The sequence below is a fragment of the Nilaparvata lugens genome, chromosome 4 (genome assembly GCF_014356525.2).
Source record: "Nilaparvata lugens isolate BPH chromosome 4, ASM1435652v1, whole genome shotgun sequence".
In the NCBI taxonomy this organism is placed as follows: domain Eukaryota; kingdom Metazoa; phylum Arthropoda; class Insecta; order Hemiptera; family Delphacidae; genus Nilaparvata; species Nilaparvata lugens.
The window spans coordinates 2,265,803-2,290,931 of NC_052507.1; the positions used below are offsets into that span (position 1 = coordinate 2,265,803).

Sequence of the window (25,129 nt, forward strand, 5' to 3'; positions counted from 1 at the left end):
CATCTAGCTGTTACCCTGTTATCAATATCTGCAGTAGCAGAAGTCTTCGGGGTGATTTACAGCATTTAATTTGGATTTTCGTTTAATAACAATGATAATTCATTAGCATTTGAATAATTGCAATCTCTCAGTAAATTCCATCTTTCATTCTCAACTGTTCTTTTTCATTATATACATAAATATTTGCAGTATTAGAAGTCTTCGGGGTGATTTACAGCATTTAATTTGGATTTTCGTTTAATAGACTAATAATAATTAATTCATTAGCATTTGAATAATTGCAATCTCTCAGTATTTTCCATCTGTCATTATCAACTGTTCTTTTTCATCATATACATAAAAAATATTGGAGGTTGTAAATACCTCTCCTAATTACACCTATAGTCTTGTATGAGGTTTCCTCACAATTCGTAAGACGGTCTACAAACTGGTGTCGTAGACATGATGTCTATGACAAATCTCATGTCTGAGGCATGTCGCATATGAAACCAACCTGTGTTGTAAAATCAGAGCTTACTCACTGCTTGCGACAGATGTTCGAGGCATCGCCTGTGTATCGGCAGGTTTCGCATGGAACCGGTTTCATGCGACACATGTCGCGTGAGATATCACTCCGCGCATGAGCTCCAGCCACTGTCTACTGCCAGCACTGAGCACTGTTTGTCACTGCTCATGCTCAGTCTGTAATACAGCTTTGTAAACGAAAATCACGAGACATGCGACAAGCGACAGAGACATGCAAAAGACATGCATGTCTCATGAAACTTGATAAGACACGACACGCGTCTTAAGACGCGTGTCTTGCGACACCAGTGTGTAGCCCGTCTAAATGTAGCTTTAATTTTGTAAGTAACATTCTGAGAAATAGAATGTTTTGATTTTGAATTGAGCACTGGAAATGATTTAAATGAATGGTTGTTTTGTTTAATGTTGAATAATAGTTATTTGTATATCTAGAGTGAAAAGTACGACTTTTTCTCCCTGTGGGAAAAAGTTTGAAGCCCGAGGCGAAGCCGAGGGCAGCAATTTTCCTGAGGGAGAAAAAGTATTTTTCGCTCGTGATGTACACAACATTTTTCCTCCATCTACATTTTTTTTATAGAAACTGCAGATAAAATCATTCTAATAACTTACGTATTGGTGACAATGATTCCTAACAACATAACCTAAATCTAAAACCTAAAAACCGGTCGTCTGATTGGCACTGCCGATTGCGCTATCTATCGGCAAAAGTTGAAACAATTATATCAGCTGAGCAGCTACCAAAAATGGCTGACTCCAGATCACGCGGTTCAGATTTGAATTGCAGATCAAAAATATTTGTTGGCTGGTATTTTGAATAGAATAAAATATTTTAAAAATTGTATAAATTTTTATCGTCTACTAATATTAAGAATATAATAATTATCAAACAAACATATATTTCATAAGTTAATCAAATTTCTGGTTGTGGTATTGAATTCAGTTGACTCAATGACAGACACCTCTATTATGCTTTCTCATCTGAGCTTAGACCTTCTAACCTATTACAATGTAAGTTTCAAAATAGAGATGCTCCCCATGTTATTTAAATGGAGTCACTTTTACTCCCTAGGGAGTTTTTCTGTTTTTTACTACCGAGAGCGAAAAAGTGACACTTAAGTATTAGGTTTCAGGGAGTAAAGTAAGTACTTTAGACAGTAGGTGGAGGAAAAATTATTTTAATTTGTCACAAACACTTATTTTGAACACTTATTCTTGTCATAATAAATTCATTAGTTATGTTATTTATTGATAGTTTCCAAGATTACATTAAACAAACTTGTAAGTTGCTGTAATAATTAATACATGTATACTTTGCAAGAGTGTGGCGCCTGCTTAAGAGTAGAAGTAGGACTTACTATATATAGGAGGTTCTGGTAGAAACGTGAAGGTGCTTACAAACTGATGCGCAATGAACACGCGCATTCAACTTTTCATCATGAGAAAAATTTTGAGATCGGTTTGAGAAAAGGTATGAGATCGGAAACAGATTTGTGAGCATTAACATTCTGCATAGGTATAACAAGCCATAACATTGAATCCACTTTTCATGAAAAACATCATTAGCAACCTCCTGTCATTGTCACCAACAAACCCATCTTATTTAGAATTATTTTCCGTCTCACCATCGTCTGTGAGACGATTCATCATCTAAATTGCCTACTGCATATTCCATTTTTCCGTCAGTTGACCGATTTCTTATAATTAATCATTAGAAAAGTTGTAATATATGCTAATATTGTAAATATGGAGACGATATAAAGGTACCTCCTTGGTAAGTCCGCCGGGAAACAGTGTCTCTGGCACTTGGGGAAATGGGGGAAATAATAGATGACATGGCTAAATCTTCACAATATACTGTACTTACTGTACTGGCCCTTCTCATTAGATTGAAAGTTGTATTCATGAGCGAGGTCTACTGTTCGCAGAACTACTAGTTATGTATGTATTATTTGTATAGAAACAGTAAGATACAGATACAAAAAGGTTAGCATCAGCTGATTAAAAGTGAAATACCCGTGTTCATATACGCACCTTAAGAGCCGGTTCCCGAGCTCAGGATTTAGCCAAGTTCAAGACTTTAAACAGCTGGAGTCAGAAAATTCTCATACTAGTCTTAGCATAGCAAATAGTCAAAGTCACGTTTAAATTAAAATTTGAAAAACTAGAAAATTGAACACAAAATGAAATAATGAGAAAATAGTAGTGTAAAGTTTCAGCTTTTTGAATTATTTAGGAATGTTTCATTTCGTCAAGGAAAAACGTTTCCAATTATTATTGAAATAAGAAAATAAAGATTATCATAAAAACTGCGACTACGCCCCGTTTTGGAAAGCCAATTTTCTGACTCCAGCTGTTTAAAGTCTAGAACTTACCTAAATCCCGAGCTCGGAAACCGGCCCTAACAATCATTTTATCTTGAACGTAGACACATAATAACTAGTTCAGGCAATGAATGCTCAAAAAAGTGTATAGAGGGAAAAGTTTGAAGAGGGATCATCAAATTTTTGAAACTGAAAGAACCACACTTATTTACGGGGTTATCATTAGATTTTGATATTATATTTTTAATTTTTTTCAATAACATAAAGACCCACTGATTTACGGGCGGTTATCATCTAATTTTTGTAACAGAAAGCCCACTTATTTACGGGCGGTTATCATCAAATTTTTGGATCATAAATAATAAAAAATCAAGTATTTACGGGTCAACTGGAGGAAATTTCAACGTTCAATGGCTTCGAGGGGTAGAAAGACACACCCCAGATTTCCTTGTCCACTCCAAGGCTTTGGTACCAATAGCAGGTTGACGCTGCGGCCATGCCTCAACACTCTGACCTCCAACGCCTTTTCAATGGAATGCTCGACGACTCTGCCAACATCAGCCATCGTCGAGTAGTTAGTGCCATTAACTGTGCCTATCTCCAGTAACAGGTCGCCAGCTCTCAAGCCCTGAAAAATTAGAGAATTCCCAATTATTTCAATCAAGATTCAAGATTCAAGATTTCTTTATTGCGAAAAACATTTATATACAAATGCATAGCATCGTCATAATAAATTTAACATGGTAAATAAAAAGTATTTACATTCATAGAAATAAAAATTCAAACACAAGCATACAAACATCAAACAAAATACCCTCAAATTAGAAACTCCTCTTTTCTATAAGGACATATTTCTATTAACATCTTTTTTCATTGCTCTTTTAAAATTACCAACTTCTAGCTCTTTTAAATGTGCAGGAAGCTTATTATAAGCTCTTATACCGAACTCCTTAAAACAGTTCAATGTATTTGCATAATTGCACTGGTTCACTCTAAGCGATTCAGAATTTCTAGTGTAATGATTGTGAACGTTGCTATTTACAGAAATACTTGCTAAATTAATTTTTACATACATAAGACATTAAAGAATGTAAATAGCTGGTACTGTCAAAATCTTGAATTTTTTAAATAAATCTACACAGTGAAAACGGCTATTCACATTAGCAATGACCCTTACTGCTCGTTTCTGTAACACAAATAGTTTATTTACATTCGTATCATTACCCCAGGCAACAACACCATAATACAAATGGGAATGAAGATAAGCAAAATACACTGAAATTAAAACACTCTTATCAACAATGAACTTTAATCTATTTAACATAAAAATTCCCTTCGACAGTTTGCCACATAATATTTTGATGTGTAAGCCCCATTTTAAATTGCTTTGAACTGTAATACCGAGAAATTTTGCATTGTCAGGTTGCAATCTAAATCCAAATTCCAAAAGTTGAGTTTTGTCCTTATTGAGACACAATGAATTAGAAGCTGTCCAATCTTCAATTATTTCATTAACCGTATGTAAGCTACCAGAAAGACCATTATTTTTTATTTGAACAGCTAAATCATCAGCAAACATGAATGGTTTTACATTTTTACAACTGATTGCTGCAGGAAGATCATTAACATATATAATGAAGAGGATAGGACCTAGTGTGGAACCCTGTGGAACACCTGATAACACTTTTAAATAATTAGAAAAACAGCCATCATAAAAAACAGATTGGAATCTATCACTCAAGTAAGAGGCAATTATATTGGTTGACATGTCATCAAAACCATAGAATTTGAGCTTTTGTAATAAGATGGGATGAGATATTGTATCAAAAGCTCGGCTCATGTCATAGAAGCTGCCTAGTAGATTACACTTCTCATCAATAGAATAGATACAGTTTTCCATGAATTCAGATATAGCTGTATTTGTGCTTCTATTAGGTCTGAACCCAAATTGACTATCGGAGAACAATGAGTTATTTTCAAAAAACTCAACAATCTGACAATACAAAATTACCTCAAAGATTTTAGAAATAACTGGAATGATAGAAATCGGTCTAAAATTATTATACTCACTTGCAGAACCTTTCTTGAAAAGAGGAATTATTTTGACAATTTTTAAGCAATTAGGAAAAACGCCATCAAGAATACAATCATTAAACAGAGAGCACAGAACTTCACAAATATGGGGAGAAGCCAGTTTCAACAAGTAAGAATTCAAGCAATACACATCAAGACAAGCACTATTCTTTAAGGATAGTATTACACTATGAACCTGCTCAACACTAGTAAGATGAAAAGAGAAAGAGGGTTTTGAAGAGTTTGGCATTGAATTTTTGTAATTGTCAAGATAATGAAAAACGTCATGGACAGGATCTGCTATTGAACGCAATTTTTCATCTATACTGTCAATAAAAAAATCATTGAAACCATCTGGTGTATGACTAGATATTTTATCACCTTTAGCTACTTCATTCCTATTCAAATTCTCTCTGACTATTGACCACAATTCCCTTGGCTTGTTTTTAGCACGCAAAATACGATTATTATTGTAATCGAGTTTAGTTTATTATTACCAACTAGAGACCAATCATAGTTGTGTGAGAACAAAAAAAACTCGATGGAACAAAAAAAAATGGTAGATTAATTTGTAAAAATCTGGTGTGGTCATAGCCATCTCTAATACAAGGCCGAGGCCTACGATATTGCAACGTCGCAGTGTAGGCCTAGAATCTAAAGCTGCGTACACATATTAGTGCTTCCAACCCGCACCGAGCACGCTCCTCCCTCGTACCGCCCTCGTACCACCATCGAACCACAGTCGCACCGCCCACGCACCCATCATGAACGTTACGGAAGATGTTAGATCTTCTCGCGTTCTCCGGTCGAACCACTGTTGCTCGCCGGTCGATCATCAATCGCTCTGCTGGAGTGACGTTCGGTTGCGGAGCAGAGCGACAGTCTGTACGTACCTTTATACATGATTGGTGAAAAAGATTTTAAAAATACCAGCTGATCTTTTCCACTAATCATGTATTAGATTCTAGGCCTACACTGCGACGTTGTAATATCTTAGGCCGCTGTCTTGTATTAGAGGTGGCTATGGTGTGGTGCACTCACACAACTTTTCTTGCCGTTATGAAAATTGATCCCCTGACGCTAGTGTTCACGCGCATCACAAGTCTACTATTTAAAGACCTGAGCCAGCTGGTGACAGGACAAAACGCTGGAGACACACGAGGTCTGCTCTCTCTTCATAGTGAATGATTTTAGCTCAGCTGAGCTCTAGTGTTTACGAGTTTGTGTTTCTTGAATAGTTCCAAATTTCTTAAATAACTCAATATTATTCGTTAAAAGTGGTAATTGAGTGGAATATTTCTAATTAATTTATCAATTTAAGCCATCTAAATTCAAAATTTATAGTTTTAATGTTTATTTTGGGCCAAAATTTTATAAAAATTGTACACGTGAAATTCTAACCTTATCTTGGACTTTGTCACATATAAATTTGGAAGAAAAATAGCACTAGGACTACCTTATTATTTTCTCTTTCAATGTTATATTACATTAGTGTTATTTGCATTGTAAATAAATAAATAATAGAATCAACAGTTGCAAACAGTTTGCAATTGAATAATCACATTTTCTCGAATCGAGCTTATTTTCAATTTTAGGTTAAAATGTTACAAGACATTAATTGTATAGATTTTCATGCTTAATCTTTTCCGCTTGAAATGAAGCTCTCCTATCTTCTTCCACTGCCATTATAACGTGGACCTCACTCTAGACAATAGATGATTCACATTGAATGAAAAAGACTAAGAAATTGTCAAAAAACCACTGATTTATTGATAATTAGAAAGATCAGTTTCGGTTATTACACCATTGTCAATCTCTGATAAACTAAAACTAAATACAAGAGCAGCAGAATTTATACTAGTAGGCGAGTACTGCTATTGGTCGAGGGCATGAACGCCTGCCATTGGACTAGCTAGACAGTCTCCTCCCCCTCAACGGTGTGACAAAATGGCGGCTTAAGCAACAGAATCAAATTTATTATCATGGCGATTCTGTTGCTAAAGCCGCCATTTTGTCACACCGTTGAGGTGGAGGAGACTGTCTAGCTAGGCCAATGGCAGGCGTTCATGCCTTCGACCAATAGCAGTACTCGCCTACTAGTATAAATTCTGCTGCTCTTGTATTTAGTTTTAGTTCAACAGAGATTGACAATGGTGTAATAACCGAAACCGGTCTTTCTAATTATCAATAAATCAGTGGTTTTTCGACAATTTCTTAGTCTTTTTCATTCAATATGAATAATTACCACAATAACAACTTCTCAACTACACAAAAAGATGATTCACATAATCGATTGTATGAATCTATTATTTAATTATTCATAGTTTTACTAAATTCCAGAAACGTTATTTTTCGTGACGCTGGTAGTCCCTCATACAGTGCCATTCCTATACTTTCACCCGGCCAAAACAGTAATAATAGACAGTAGTCGGCTTGAGTTACCAAAAAATCGGCTTGAAATCTGGAACATAAACGACCTATGCCCTGGGATATCACCACTTAAGGGCCGTCATGGAACCGTATTCAACCGATCCGTTCGGCCGAATATGGTCGTCCATTGGAACCGATAACGTCAGTCTAGTTGCCAATTATTGAATTAACTACTATCATAGCCACCAAAATGTTTCATAAACAATGATTATATTGAGATTTTGAAAATTTAAAAAACAAATATCCACTAAATTAGTTATTTATTACAATAATCTTATTTGTTCAGCAATCTTTGTTCACAGATTCCTTTGAATCATCACGACGATGATATCTTTTGTCTCGCATATCCCACAATGGAAAATGCTCTTGATCCAAACTTATCAACTTTTCATTGTTCATAGTTACAACTTTATGAAACAGAACAACTTCAAAAAACAAACAAGACTGTGAAACAATTTTAGGTTAGGAACACTTTGTTGTCTCAGCTCGACTAGTTAGTTTGGCCGGATAATCCCATTCAATTCGGGACGAAAAAATTATCGGCCGGAGACGGCCGCATGAACCTGTTGCAATGGACGAGCATCTATTCCTTTCTTTGTTAGGGAATCGTTCGGTACCACCTTAAGCTATCTTTTCTCCATGGTTGTTGTATATAGCTGGTTTCGATGTACATAGCCTAACATTTTTATAGAATTGATGGACGAAATTAAAAAAAAAAAACTCAAGACACACTTAGCATTAATTCAACTGGAGTTTAGATATATTGAAAATTGTGAAATACTTTTGAAAAAATCTGGTGTGGCGCACTCACACAACTTTCCTTGCCGTTATGAAAATTAATCACCTGACGCTAGTGTACACGCGCATCTTAAGTCTACTATTCAAAGATTTGAGCCAGCTGGTGACAGGGCAATAACGCTGGAGACATACAAAGTCTGCTATCTCTTCATAGTGAATGATTTTATAGAATCAACAGTTGCCAACAGTTTGCAATTGAAATAATAACATTTTCTCAAATTTCGAGCTTATTTTCAATTTTAGGTGAAAATGTTACAAGACATTAATTGTATAGATTCTCATGCTCAATCTTTTCCACTTGAAACGATGCTCCCCTATTTTCCTCCACTGCCATTATAACGTGGACCTCACTATAGACAATAGATGATTCACATTGAATGAAAAAGACTAAGAAATTGTCAAAAACCACTGATTTATTGATAATTAGAAAGACCGGTTTCGGTTATTACACCATTGTCAATCTCTGATAAACTAAAACTAAATACAAGAGCAGCAGAATTTATACTAGTAGGCGAGTACTGCTATTGGTCGAGGGCATGAGCGCCTGCCATTGGACTAGCTAGACAGTCTCCTCCCCCTCAACGGTGTGACAAAATGGCGGCTTAAGCAACAGAATCAAATTTATTATCATGGCGATTCTGTTGCTAAAGCCGCCATTTTGTCACACCGTTGAGGTGGAGGAGACTGTCTAGCTAGGCCAATGGCAGGCGTTCATGCCTTCGACCAATAGCAGTACTCGCCTACTAGTATAAATTCTGCTGCTCTTGTATTTAGTTTTAGTTCAACAGAGATTGACAATGGTGTAATAACCGAAACCGGTCTTTCTAATTATCAATAAATCAGTGGTTTTTCGACAATTTCTTAGTCTTTTTCATTCAATATGAATAATTACCACAATAACAACTTCTCAACTACACAAAAAGATGATTCACATAATCGATTGTATGAATCTATTATTAATTATTCATAGTTTTACTAAATTCCAGAAACGTTATTTTTCGTGACGCTGGTAGTCCCTCATACAGTGCCATTCCTATACTTTCACCGGCCAAAACAGTAATAATAGACAGTAGTCGGCTTGAGTTACCAAAAAATCGGCTTGAAATCTGGAACATAAACGACCTATGCCCTGGGATATCACCACTTAAGGGCCGTCATGGAACCGTATTCAACCGATCCGTTCGGCCGAATATGGTCGTCCATTGGAACCGATAACGTCAGTCTAGTTGCCAATTATTGAATTAACTACTATCATAGCCACCAAAATGTTTCATAAACAATGATTATATTGAGATTTTGAAAATTTAAAAAACAAATATCCACTAAATTAGTTATTTATTACAATAATCTTATTTGTTCAGCAATCTTTGTTCACAGATTCCTTTGAATCATCACGACGATGATATCTTTTGTCTCGCATATCCCACAATGGAAAATGCTCTTGATCCAAACTTATCAACTTTTCATTGTTCATAGTTACAACTTTATGAAACAGAACAACTTCAAAAAACAAACAAGACTGTGAAACAATTTTAGGTTAGGAACACTTTGTTGTCTCAGCTCGACTAGTTAGTTTGGCCGGATAATCCCATTCAATTCGGGACGAAAAAATTATCGGCGGAGACGGCCGCATGAACCTGTTGCAATGGACGAGCATCTATTCCTTTCTTTGTTAGGGAATCGTTCGGTACCACCTTAAGCTATCTTTTCTCCATGGTTGTTGTATATAGCTGGTTTCGATGTACATAGCCTAACATTTTTATAGAATTGATGGACGAAATTAAAAAAAAAAAACTCAAGACACACTTAGCATTAATTCAACTGGAGTTTAGATATATTGAAAATTGTGAAATACTTTTGAAAAAATCTGGTGTGGCGCACTCACACAACTTTCCTTGCCGTTATGAAAATTAATCACCTGACGCTAGTGTACACGCGCATCTTAAGTCTACTATTCAAAGATTTGAGCCAGCTGGTGACAGGGCAATAACGCTGGAGACATACAAAGTCTGCTATCTCTTCATAGTGAATGATCTGATAGAATCAACAGTTGCCAACAGTTTGCAATTGAAATAATAACATTTTCTCAAATTTCGAGCTTATTTTCAATTTTAGGTGAAAATGTTACTGAACATTAATTGAAGAGATGTCCATGCTCAATCTTTTCCACCTGAAATTTTTTGTTCAAATTTTATCTGAACTCTGATAATTGGGAATCTGAAATCAAACTTTGCATAGATGAGGCGAAGCTCCTGAAATTTCTACAGATATGAGACTTGTGGCAGGTGGTAGAGCTTATCAATGACTTTTTTGGGTATGAATTTGATCAAAATCGTTGGAGCCGTTATCGAGAAAATCGCGAAAAACCTTGTTTTTGACAATATTTTTGTCGCCATCTTGATTTGCATTTGATTGAAATTGTTCGTGTCGGATCCTTATATTGTAAGGACCTTAATATGTTCCAAATTTCAAGTCATTCCGTTAATTGTGAGGTGAGATATCGTGTACACAGACGCACATACACTCATACACACACACACACACACACACACAAATACCAATAGACCAATACCCAAAACCCACTTTTTTGAACTCCGGGGACCTTGAAACGTATAGAAATTTGGGTACCTTAATTTTTATCGGAAAGCAATACTTTCCTTACCTATGGTAATGGGGCAAGGAAAGTAAAAATCTGGTGTGGCGCACTCATACAACTTTCCTTGCTCATTGAACTGTAAGCCCCATTCTTAAAGGAGAATAATTTAGGGGAATAACATAATGACGATTGGCAGCAGCATATTTGAAACTACGATCAGACTACTGTATATGTGTATATAGGCCTATATAATTGTTTTCAGAGTACTTTTTCCTTTGTGTAAATTGTGAAACTCGATGATATTTTTTAAAAGTCGTCGAAACAGCTGTTCTACAGATGAAATATCTCGACTATGTGTTCTTTTTATGAACTGCTCTACCTACCTACCTCATGCACGAGAAGGAGGTTACAAAGTCCATTTCTCAAGGATGGGGTGGACCCCCATTACTTTCCCAGAAAGGAGACTCATGCCAGTTAATAGAGCTGATAAATAACTATACAGGGTATGAATTTGAAAAAAAATCGGTCGTCATTTTTGAGAAAATCGTGAAAACATGGTTTTTTAGTAATTATCCGCCATTTTTCTCAAGAGTATTACGGAGCTCCTGCAATTTTCCCAGAAATGAGACTCATGTCAGTCGATAGGGCTTATGAATAGCTATTAAATTATATTTATAGCTTATTATATGAATAGCTTATAAATATTCATGGTATAAATTTGAAGAAAATCGTTAGAGCAGTTTTCGAGAAAACCGTGAAAAACATGTTTTTTTAGTGATTATCCGCCATTTTTCTAAGAGTATTACGGAGCTCCTGCAATTTTCCCAGAAATGAGACTCATGTCAATCGATAAATAGCTCATGAATAGCTATCCATGGCATAAATTTGAAGAAAATCGTTAGAGCTATTTTCGAGAAAACCGTGAAAAACATTGTTTTTTAGTGATTATCCGCCATTTTTCTCAAGAATATTACGGAGCTCCTGCAATTTTCCCAGAAATGAGACTTATGTCAGTTGATAGGGCTCATAAATAGCTATCCATGGTATAAATTTGAAAGAAATCGTTAGAGCCGTTTTCGAGAAAACCGTGAAAAACATGGTTTTTTAGTGATTATCCGCCATTTTTCTCAAGAATATTACGGAGCTCCTGCAATTTTCCCAGAAATGAGACTCATGTCAGTCGATAGGGCTTATGAATAGCTATTAAATTATATTTATAGCTTATTATATGAATAGCTTATAAATATTCATGGTATAAATTTGAAGAAAATCGTTAGAGCAGTTTTCGAGAAAACCGTGAAAAACATGTTTTTTTAGTGATTATCCGCCATTTTTCTAAGAGTATTACGGAGCTCCTGCAATTTTCCCAGAAATGAGACTCATGTCAATCGATAAATAGCTCATGAATAGCTATCCATGGCATAAATTTGAAGAAAATCGTTAGAGCCATTTTCGAGAAAACCGTGAAAAACATTGTTTTTTAGTGATTATCCGCCATTTTTCTCAAGAATATTACGGAGCTCCTGCAATTTTCCCAGAAATGAGACTTATGTCAGTTGATAGGGCTCATAAATAGCTATCCATGGTATAAATTTGAAAAAAATCGTTAGAGCCGTTTTCGAGAAAACCGTGAAAAACATGGTTTTTTAGTGATTATCCGCCATTTTTCTCAAGAATATTACGGAGCTCCTGCAATTTTCCCAGAAATGAGACTCATGTCAGTTGATAGTGCTTATAAATAGCTATCCATGGTATTAATTTCAAGAAAATCGTTAGAGCCGTTTTCGAGAAAACCGTAAAAAACATGGTTTTTTAGTGATTATCCGCCATTTTTTCCGCCATCTTGAATTGAATTTTATTGAATTTCTTAGTGTCGGATCCTCATGGTATAAGGACCTTAAGTTTGAAATTTCAAGTCAATCGGTTAATTAGGAATGTAGTTATCGTGTTCACACACACAGACCAACACCCAAAAATCATGTTTTTGGACTCAGGGGACTTTGAAACGTATAGAAAACTTGAAATTAGGGTACCTTAATTTTTTTGGAAAGCAATACTTTCCTTACCTATGGTAATAGGGCAAGGAAAGTAAAAATATGGTTTTCCTCCACCTACTATCAAAAGTCTCATTTTACACCCTGGAATCGAATACTAAAGTACTACTTTTCCTTCCATGGGACTAAAAATAATTCCCAGCGGGAAAAGTGATCACTTTTACTCCCAAGGGAGTAAAAATAAACCCATAAGATTAACATGGGAAGAAGTCCGACAACGCCGCGATTGAAGAATGATAATTGCCCATAACAATGAATAATAATTAGCGCGTTGTGCTTGGTTGCACCTCTGCTCACTATAGCAGCCACAGCAGTCACTGTTACCATATTGTCTCGCATATTGTCTGAAGATGTAGTAAAATTATTCATTGTTATAGGTATTGGTGTAGGTGGAGGAAAAATGTTGTGTGCATCACGGGACTAAAGTACTTATTCTCCCTCAGGGAAATTGTCGCCCTCGGCTACGCCATCGGGCGACAACAGTTTCCCTCAGGGAGAAAAAGTTGCACTTTAGTCCCTAGATGCACAAATAACTATTGTTGATTTTTACTGGCAGGTATCCCGTGCTCCGCCTGGGTCTGATTGAAAACTTGTGAATTTGAAATAGGCCTGTAACCATCCTCAGAAAATTAAGAAACATTATGCAAAATTTCAAGATAATCAGTTGAGTAGTTGAGTGATGTTGCTTCATTCTTGAATTTCCATTCCCGTACGTGTATAAGCCAGTTCTTTCCCTTATCATATTATTACTTTCCTTGCCCTACTACCATAGGTAAGGAAAGTATTGCTATCCAAAAAAAATTAAGGTACCCCGATTTCAAGTTTTCTATACGTTTCAAGGTCCCCTGAGTCCAAAAACATGATTTTTGGGTGTTGGTCTGTGTGTGTGAACACGATAACTACATTCCTAATTAACCGATTGACTTGAAATTTTAAACTTAAGGTCCTTATACCATGAGGACCCGACAATAAGAAATTCAATAAAATTCAATTCAAGATGGCGGAAAAAATGGCGGATAGTTACTAAAAAACCATGTTTTTCACGTTTTTCTCGAAAATGGCTCTAACGATTTTCTTCAAATTTATACCATGGATAGCTATTTATAAGCCCTATCAACTGGCATAAGTCTCATTTCAGGGAAAATTTCAGGAGCTCCGTAATATTCTTGAGAAAAATGGCGGATAATTACTAAAAACCCATGTTTTTCACGGTTTTCTCGAAAATGGCTCTAACGATTTTCTTCAAATTTATGCCATGGATAGCTATTTATAAGCCCTATCAACCGACATGAGTCTCAATCCTGAGAAAATTGCAGGAGCTCCGTAATATTCTTGAGAAAAATGTCAGTTACTAAAAAACCATGTTTTTCACGATTTTCTCAAAAACGGCTCTAACGATTTTTTTCAAATCCATACCCTGTATAGTTATTTATTAGCTCTATCAACTGACATGAGTCTTTTTCCTGGGGTACTAATGGGGGTCCACCCAATCCTCAAGAAATGGACTTTGTAACCTCCTTCTCGTGCATGAGGTAGGTAGGTAGAGCAGTTTATAAAAAGAACACAGTCATAGTCAAGATATTTCATCTGTAGAACAGCTGTTTTGACGAATTTCAAAAAAATCATCTAATTTCACAATTTACATTAAGGAAAAAGTACTCTGAAAACAATTTGTACATACACATATACAGTAGTCTGATCGTAGTAGCAAATATTTTGCCGTCAATCGTCATTATGTTATTCCCCTAAATTATTCTCGTTTGATAATGAGGCTTATAGTTCAATGAACAAGGAAAGTTGTGTGAGTGGACCACACCAGATTTTAGTCTAGCAGGTAACTCATGCTCTACAAGGGCTCAATAGGGCAAGGAAAGTAAAATGACAACTTACATCAATATCAGCTGGGGATCCAGGCGACACAGACCCAACTCTCAGGAACGGAGTGTAATTCACCCGAGCTGGTGACAATGCCTTGTCAGCCTCTTCCTTGTGCCACTTGCTTATGCCTCTCTCAATCGTCTCTATCATATCTTTCAAGTCGTTATTCAAGCCTGAAACATTACAATGCAATTCCAAATATCCAATATCATGATCAAAGAACAGGATTGAAATTGAAATTAAAATTCTTTATTCTCCAAAAAAGATTAACAATACAATCATATTTGCATGTAAAAAATAAAAATACGTTTCATTGGAGGCTCCTCTTATGGGCAGATGCCTGTGAGAGAGGAGCGAGTTGTCTACTAGCATCCAATATACATAATCTTAAATTAAACTTTTACTGTTATTACGCAGCTCCTGCAGTTTTCCCAGAAGTGAGACTCATGTCAGTTGATAGGGCTTATGAATTTAAAACATGGTATAAATTTGAAAATGAGATCCACAATAGCTATGAAAAATATGACTAAATACAATAAAAAAATTATTTAAGAAAGAATAAACTAGTGTAACAAATAAAACAAAAGTCAATCTGGAGAGAGGTATTATTATGAATGAAATAAAATAAACCAAATCAGGTAAACTAAAAACGAAGTGGGAAGCACGGTGAGATCGACGAACAAAATAAAATCGTTAAAAAAGATACGATAATTGTTGAATACCTGCTTTTTTGACCAAGGATCGAGAACACTCACATCCAACAAGCGCACTCATTCACACATTCGTTACTCACTCTCAATGTTTATGTAATGTACAATTATTAGCCAAAAAAGGTACAATCATCGGAAAGAGTAAGGTGATACCTTCCTGCTCCTCTGGGTTTAGGGAAGTCACCCAATCGTTGACTAATTTTTTATAGTGACTTATTCTCAAATTGTCAGGATTCCCAGGATAGATCGTGTCAAAATTAAAAAACTCAATTTACTTAGATGGCGGCGTCACAGACCATCAAAGTCATCATAAAAAAATCTTCTAACTGTAGAAAAAAGTCCACCTTGATGGGGTCAGTAGCGGCTCGTGAACTTTTAGCTTGGGGGTTCAACCTCATGATCTATTGGGGAAAAAGGACAAGAGGATATGGAGTATTGAGCATAATCAAGTAGTGTAAAGGTAATCAATAATAATTTTAAGGAATTACCCCCAAAAATTAAGCATATTTTCTACAAAAAATAGATTTTTTGTCCTGTTCATATTTTTCTTATTTGGTTTTTACTTCGGGAGTTGATCTACCATCATGTTTCATTTTACACCTATTCTCAATATTAATAATGCTTGTCTTTAACAAGTATTGAACCTTATTCATATTTCTTCATCAAAATGCTGTTCCGGCAACACAATAAATTATATTCACACTCTCACTAAAAGAAAATGGACATACTAGGAATATTCACGAATACACGACACACACTAGAAATTACTGAATTATTCAACACGCAAAACAAATTTATATAACGAAAAATACAGTGAAATCTATCAAAACTGTATTCAGTGTATACCCGAAACCATACTCAAAACTGTCATGCTTTCTTTACCGCTTTTTTACTGTTTACTGCCACCAAATTAAAATTTATTGGTTATAAGGAAGTTCAAGATTGCACTGATACTGAATGACGAATACTCACGATTCATTCCGAGGTTTACCGAATGGTTCACTTGCCTCGGCTAGGTTCGGCTATTCTCGGATGAACTCGTGCTAACTTGGTTCAGACAGGTTTGTGAACCAAATTCGTGTTAGCAAACCGATTCCCCTCCACCTTTCCACTACCTCACCCAGCCGTGTTTTTGGGTTCAGATTGGGGAATGAACACTGCTTTCCACCACCACCCGTCGCGTCATGCCATTCGGTGCTGTTTCAAGCAAGCCACTCCGGCACTGGCCGCAAAACATCGACGTTATGTTTACGTAGATGAAAAATGTTGTGATGTAATTTCATGTGTATAAAATAAAAAAAAACTGGTGTGGCGCACTCACACAACTTTCCTTGCCGTTAAGAAAATTAATCACCTGACGCTAGTGTACACGCGCATCTCAAGTCTACTATTCAAAGATTTGAGCCAGCTGGTGACACGGCAATAACGCTGGAGACATACAAAGTCTGCTATCTCTTCATAGTGTAATTCATGTAATAGAATCAACATTTGCCAACAGTTTGCAATTGGATAATCACATTTTCTTGAATTTCTAGCTTATTTTCAATTTTGGGTGAAAATGTTACTGAACATTAATTGTAGAGATTTTTATGCTCAATCTTTCCACTTCAATTTTCTCGTTTAAATTGTATCTGAAGCCTGATAATTGGGAATCTAAAATTAAACTTTGCATAGATGGGGCGGAGCTCCTGAAATTTTTACAGATATGGGATTTGTGGCAGTTGATAGAGCTAATCAATGACTATTTGAGGTATAAATTTGATCAAAATCGTTGGAGTCATTTTCGAGAAAATTGCGAAAAACCATGTTTTTGACAAAATTTTCTCCATTTTAGCCGCCATCTTGAATTGCATTTGATCGAAATTGTTCGTGTTGGATCCTTATATTGTAAGGACTCTTAAGTTCCAAATTTCAAGTCATTCCGTTAATTGGGAGATGAGATATCGTGTACACAGACGCACACACACACACACACACACACATACAGACCAATACCCAAAAACCACTTTTTTGGACTCAGGGGACCTTGAAACGTATAGAAATTTAGAAATTGGGGTACCTTAATGGTAATCCCGTCCTGTCCCCAAACCTATGGATTGGGGTACAGTTAAGATTTAATTCACGAAAACGTCGACAGCCCCAAAAGTAAGTCTTTAATTTGCACTAACCTTGGAACTGGCGAGGAAGTGGACTGTATCTCGTGTGTAGAAGTTACTGCTGACGATATCCTGTCTTTATGCGTAGGCCTATATGATATTGTACATATATCACGAAATGAAACGAGGTAATTGCGTTCAGCTCGAACGCCACGGAACAGGAGAAACGGAACGAAACGATGTTGACTTCTCGAGCACGCTTCTTGAAGTGCTGGGTTGAAAGATAAACGGGGAGGATGAAGGAGGGGTGAGGGAGAGAGGTTATCTTGCCTCTTTGGGAGAGGGGGAAGGGGAGGAAAGCACAAACTAATCAACTCACAATCAAGGCTGCCGATCCTCCGTGAATCCACCACTTAATTTTTTTCGGAAAGCAATTCTTTCCTTACCCATGGTAATAGGGCAAGGAAAGTAATATAATTATTTGAGTTGCAAATTCATTATTGTATAGGAAGTTGATTCGATTCTGGAGGTTCAATGAACCATTGAACACATAGGACGAGCCGCCACTGGATAGGGTGCTTCTGAATGCAGTAAGTGAGGGTGAGCACCCTCTCTAAGAGTGTTTATTTATTAGGTTAGCACAAGGGTTAGCATTAGGTTAATACAAGACGATCTGGCAACAGAGCAATTTGTTAATTGTCAATAATTGACAAATTTTTATTGATAACAATACAATGATTGGAAAAGAGTGCTTTCTTTTGGAGTAGAATGTCCACTGCATGAGCCGAATGTCCCCACACCAATATAATATTCCATATCCCATGGATGACCTTGAGGTTAGGGTGGTTGACCTGGATGACCTTGAGGTGAAGGGCGACTCTGGACCACTTGTGTGCCAGAGTCGTCCTTTTTATACTACTTAGGTGGGAAACAGCTTGTTGGGTACTCAGAAGTCCTCTCATTTAACAAAGTAAACAGATTACTTGTGACAGCCTTTTGCACACTCCAACAATTTGAGGCTCCCAAGACAATTTGGTGTCCATGCTGTTATACCATTACTACATTTTTTATATTACAATAGTTATTAAAGAAAAAGCTGAATTAAATGCTTTCATAAAATTTATAATAGGAACTCCAGTGTAATTTACTGTAGAATTCATGTGATATATGATTACATACATGATTGGTGAAAAAGATCAGCTGGTATTTTATTAAATCTTTTTCACCAATCATGTATTAGATTCTTGGCCTACACTGCAACGTTGCAATATCGTAGGCTGGGGCCTTGTATTAGAGGTGGCTACGACGGTAGCTGATACAGATTTATTGATGTAATATTAACTGTTCATTCTCGTTTAAAATAATAAATTATATTTTATTAAGCAAGAAATTATATTTTTCAATAATTTTATAATGAATTTTCATAATTAAAATGAAATATTTTGTTGATTAATAATAATAATAATAATAACTTTTATTCACTTCATTGTACAATTTTACAAAGCATAAAACATAAAAAATATCAAGTGCACTCCTCATTAGGCTAGGCCTGCGTCGAGGAGTGGTTCGTCTTATGAATTACAGAAAATATATAAGAAAAACGATTCAGCTGCTTCAAGTAACTATATAGAGCTACTTACATAAATAGTATTATCTTATGCCATTAAGCAATCTAAACAAAAATACACATCTTCCACAAAAAGAAACAAATTGATTACAATGCTTAGTTTATATAGCCTAGTTTACAGAATAAAGTTAAACATATTTCAATGAAACAAAACGAAACGAAACAATTTATGAAGCCGATAAATACAGTCTTAACCTTCTACAGAAAATCGATAAGGAGGACTCTCTAGAAATATCGAAAGGTAAAACATTAAATAAACGAGGACCCTGAAAGGCTGCATGACCAGCCGCAGAAGCAGTTACACATCTCGGCTCATACAGTTTCTCTCTGGCTTGACCACGAGTTGTATATCCATGTTCAGGAGTCACTGGAAAATCTAATGGTCGTTCAAATACATATTTTAATAAGTTCAATTTATATAAATCCTCAGGGCTTAGAACTTTGAATTCTTATAGATTAGGTTAGTGGGATATCTAATTGGTCTATTCAGACATATTTTACAATTTTCTTATATTGCAAAATAAGGGGTTGTAAGATGGAAGATCCACAACCTCCCCATCCAACAATGCCGTATTCAATTACAGAAGAGATTAGGGCAAGGAATACCATCCTCAACTGGTACAATGGAAGAATATTTCTCAATTGAACAAACTTATAAAATGTTTTCCTTAATCTATTACAAACATAAGAAATATGTGGCTCCCACCTTAGTCGAGAATCTATCATGATGCCTAGGTATTTTACAGAATCATGAACAAAGAGAGGAACACACTGGCAATAAGACTGGTTACAGTCAGGTTTATGAATAATAATTTTAAGTTGGTACTCCTCAGATGGCTTACCAATTGATTCATTATCAATTCTACATTGTTGAAAGACGATCTGGCAACAGAGCAATTTGTTAATTGTCAATTGTATTTATGTAATTATAAACATTCATGTATGCATTGTATGAAGGAAAAATAAACTATTGAACTACTTATAGAGAAAATCAAGAAAGAGATAGCACTATCCCCTTTGATGACTGATAGACAAGGATATCAATACCATTGCTAATCAAACACTGCCACTATAACGTGGACCTCACTATAGTTTCGGCGATATACAGAGTGCGGCATCAAAACTTCCTTTATTAAAATGCTTACTGTTCAGTTAGTTGAAAACATAGCAGAATGCTAGTTGCCACTCTTGAGAGTGAACTTTAAAGTTTTGTTCTTGCACAGATCAGTCGTCATTATGCGTTGGACCAGCGAGGATCGTGCGTTCGCCGTTGAGGCCTACTTTCGAGTGGCAGTTCAGTGCAGAACAGCGCGCCTTTCGGAATCGGTTCAATTTGGCACCGTTGGCCCGTATTCCAGGCCGGAAATCGAGTGTTTTGTGGACTACTACGTTCAACAAAAACGGGAAGTTCAACAAAACGAAGATCTAAAGTTCCACGGTCCATCAGATCACATGAAAACATTAAAACAGTGAGAGCTTCAATTTTGTAATCACCAAGGCGATCAGCACGCTAATATGCGTCTGCCCTTGGACTTTTCGATCGTTCTTTGAGAAGAATTCTTCACGAACACCTTCTAATGTTTGAAGCGTAACTATGTAATAGTATGAATATTGAAAGGGTATTATTGTAGTTGTTTGTGTGTATCTTATATATTTTTCAGGTTTTTGAACTGAAATGAACTTTGATTTTACTGTTTGTTGAACCCTGCGTTTTTAGTGTGAGAATTGACTCTGTCTTGTTTGAATTTGCTAACTTGTTGCTTAGTTGTCAAAATTAAAGCAATTTTCGTGCATTTTCCAAGTGCAGTTTCAATTTCATGTCGAAAAAGCCACTGTATTTGAAAATTGTACGAGCATTGACCTTTTTGCAGCTTTGGCTTTTCCACTGGAAGTTATGCTCAACGCTCGTGGAGGGGGAATAATTTTCAGTGAAAAGGCCACAGTTGGAATTGAGACGTAACTGGGAAAACATGTAACGGTGTGCGAGCCTCGGTCCTCTGATTGGGCCCATTTCCCATTCAGAGGGACAAATTGTTATGTTTCAGTTATCAGTAATTTTTATCTAGTTGAATAAGGAACCAAATTTTATAGAGTTAGTAGGAGTAGAATCAGGAAATTATTTGTGCGTGTGAGTTCAAGTATAGTGAGTTTTATTAAAGCGTATGTGAGTGTTTCTGAAGAGTCTAAGTTTGAATATTGTTAAAATGGTGAGTGCCGAACTTTTGTTGTTTTTCTTATTAAGCTCAAAATTTAGTTTCATAGAATGACCGAGGCCCAAATTTAAATGCAGCAAGTTAGCAGGTTCCCAAAATGTATAGATTAAAAATTGAATATTCCTTCTGTTCTAAATCAATTACTGGATAACGTTGTTTGAGAATTTTACATGTTACATGCCTTTTATTAATTCGTTTGATTTAGAATTCAATAAACCTGACGTTAAATTTTTAAAGTATTTTCAATGAAGCTCCTGGCTCGTAGTTACTATAGTTGCTAGAATAGGTGACAATTAGTTAATGATGATAATCTGTGCATTTGAATGAACGAATCCACTAAAAGCTCCCAACCAATCAAGGATTCAAATAGAGACTAATATGTCACCGGTTACAGAAATGATTTCAGGTGTGGTGTAGGGTTTAAAAATACCTCCACCGGTTACAACTAATACACTAATTTTGGGCGTAACTTTGACGTTATTGCAAATTCCTTCTAACACAACAGTATTACACCCTAGCTGAGCTTCTGTACTAAATTTGAACATTTCCTGTTTATTTGTTCTCAATAAAGCTGAGAAAACGGCTAGTAATATAATATTCCCAGGAATAGCTCTGATGGAAGTAGCAGTGCCCAATCAATTTTTCCGCGATAAATGCATTTCAATCTTCAACTTGGTGCCAACCTAACAAAGTCAATTAAACTTAATGCCAACCTGACAAAATTATTAATTTAGTTACCAGTTAACAACTGTTTCGAAGAGGTACTCTCTCTAGATTATAGTTCTATAATAGGGGTATCCACAATGTTGTTTTAGCCAGCTAAAGTGCTATTTGATAACTCTGGATTGTGAACGCCACATCTAAAAAACCATCTGCTATTAGCTAACTGCAGTAGCGATCCAAGCGGATAATTTATGTAACTCAAAGTTAGTTTGAAAAAGTAAGATCATAAACATATGGCTGCCGTTTTAACAGAGATGGCTAGAGTTAGCTGACTGAAACCTGCGCTATCTGCTATCTCGTCTGTTAATTTTTTTTCTAACGTATCACTATAGCATTGAGTTAACACAGACTTAGCAAATAGCTGGAGATAGCGAATAGATCGACTTAGCCAGCTAACTCTAACATTGTGAATACCCCTATTAACATATGGTATGGCCTTTTTTCAATTATAATTAAGAGAATAAGAAGAATATACATGCTAAAAGACGAACTTTAAATCCTTAAAACCACCCTTAGAGTTGAAATATTGCCAAAAGATTTCTTAGTGCGCCTCTAAAGGGCCAACTGAACATACCTACCAAATTTGAACGTTTTTGGTCCGGTAGATTTTTAGCTCTGCGAGTGAGTCAGTCAGTCAGTCAGTGAGTGAGTGCCATTTCGCTTTTATATATAGGCTAGATTGTAGATGTAATGTGTTCTCATATTTATGTTATTTATTTTATACTGTAATGTTTTTTTTATTGATGTAAATTAATTTTTATTTCATATTGATGTATCTTATGTGTGTGTGTGTATAAATAAATAAAAAAAATAATAAAGATTCTGAAAATGAAATAAAACTTTTCTGGTTCTTACAAGATTTGAAAAATGGAAGTTTTAATGCCACACCCTGTATAATAAGGGTCAAGCCACATGAAGCGATTCTCAGACAAGTCGGCAGGGCATGAAGCTCTCCGATTGACTAATTTTCAAATTTTACTGTATGTTTAAAAGGAAAATTATACTCACAGATTATCTTGTTCCTTGCCAAACGAACCTGGTAAACGTCTATGTCGTTTCTGGGATATCCCTCAGCATCAACCAGAGGTTCGTCCATACCAACACCGTTCTGAAAAAGTGAAACATAATTGATCATATTTTTTTTATGAGGCGTTCATGCCCTCGACCAATAGCAGTACTCGCCTACTAGTATAAATTCTGCTGCTCTTGTATTTAGTTTTAGTTTATCAGAGATTGACAATGGTGTAATAACCGAAACCGGTCTTTCTAGTTATCAATAAATCAGTGGTTTTTTGACAATTACTTAGTCTTTTTCATTCAATAATTGATAATCTACAGTATAATAGCTTTCGAGTGGTTCTTATGTAATATTCACAATATCGGGGACCGTGCTTCGCTCTGGAGTACAAAAGCATATTAAACTATTTATTACGAAAAAAGAAATTACAATAACATTCATAGTTCATACAGAAATGTTCTATCTAATCACAGTCAATTGAGATTAATTCTTCAATGTTGTTTTCCATCACGAACTGCTTATTATTAAATCACTTTTTGCTTTTAGAAAAAAACGACTAGCAGTCAGATATTTTACAATAAATGAATTAATCACTCACTGTGACAACGAGATCTTTCGGCAGTTCCGCCATCTTCTTGGTTGTGAATGAGATTAATTCATCTTCTTGAGATTAATTCCCAGATGAATGCAAAAATTTCCCTCACAAAGGCCCGGTTGCACAAAAGCCGGTTGAATTTTAATCCTGGTTAATTTCACGTGAACCAGAGAAGACCATTTCAAAGAGAAACAGGATCTACTGGAATTAATCAGGATTGAAAATAACCTGGCTTTTTTGCAACCGGCACTAAGTACCCGATTGAATGATTACAAAAGTTCAACAGCTGAATCATGATTTTGACAAAGTCCCACACACATGAACTCGCTCACTCACTTATATCATCAACAGACGACGAAATAATAATTATCAGCTGTTCTTCCAAGGATGAATTATCCTTTTAATGTCCTTCAGCGAGTTTTTCCAGGGATGAGACCTAGTGCAATCGAATCTTTATATTATAAACCTACTTTGTTCTGAATTTCGTGAGAATCGTTAGAGCCGTTTCCGAGATCCGGTGAAATACAAACATATAAACATCTGAACATATAAACATATAATCAGAAATTGCTCGTTTAATAGTATAGGATGATACAGTTGTAATACTCACTTGTAACAGTCTAGAGCTCTCACACCCATTTAAAAATAAGACAACATTATAAAAAAAACATCCTATTATATTAAGCGAGCAATTTCTGTATAAATTTATATATATGGTTATATATTTATGCCCAACGGATCTCGAAAACAGCACTAACAATTTTCACAAAATTTGGAACATAGTAAGTTTATGATATAAAAATGAATGAATGAATGAATTTTATTTGCCAAAATCAAAATACAAAAAATTCGATTGCACTAGGTCTCATCCCTGGGAAAACTCGCTGAAGGACATGAAAATGATAATAATTATTCATCCTTGGAAAAACAGCTGATAATAATTATTTCGTCGTCTGTCGATAACAGAAGATGTGTGTGTGGGAGAGAAACAGAATTATTTTCAGCTGTTGAATCAATCAGCATATCTTACGAGAAATATTATCTAGAAATTTTAATCGACTTGATCAAAATAATCTGATTTGTTGACATGATATGGTATATCATTCTAAATTAGAGTATATCATAATATTCAAAGTAAATCATTATTTCACAGCTTTAAGAGATTAGTGTTATTTTGTTATTAAATGTTATTAGTGTTATTAAATAAATATTTTTCATCTACAATTCAAATCTGAAACGCGTGATCTGGAGTCAGCCATTTTTGATAGCCGCCCAGCTGATAATTTTTACAACTTTTGCTGATAGCGGACCTCACCAAAGACAATAGATGATTCGCTTATCTGCATATTTATCTATTGTTTACCCATTCATAGTTTTCACTAAATTCCAGAAATATAACTTTGATACGGGATTAGCGACATTAAATACCATAGTGAGGTCTATGTTATAATGGCAGTGGAGAAAGATAGGAG

At 35.6% G+C, this 25,129-nt stretch overlaps 1 protein-coding gene across 1 annotated transcript in view; it reads right to left on the minus strand.

Moving 5' to 3' along the window:
• Positions 1-1,684: 1,684 nt before the first annotated feature.
• The window catches only part of LOC111058092 (26S proteasome non-ATPase regulatory subunit 9), a 28,258-nt gene continuing 4,813 nt past the window's right edge, over positions 1,685-25,129 (minus strand). Inside the window, exons 3-5 of the mRNA XM_022345592.2 lie at positions 23,053-23,152; positions 14,688-14,848; positions 1,685-3,474 (exon numbers count right to left, since the gene is read on the minus strand). Coding sequence (XP_022201284.2) covers positions 3,247-3,474; positions 14,688-14,848; positions 23,053-23,152 — 489 coding nt within the window. The 3' untranslated portion in view covers positions 1,685-3,246. The remainder of the gene's footprint in view (positions 3,475-14,687; positions 14,849-23,052; positions 23,153-25,129) is intronic.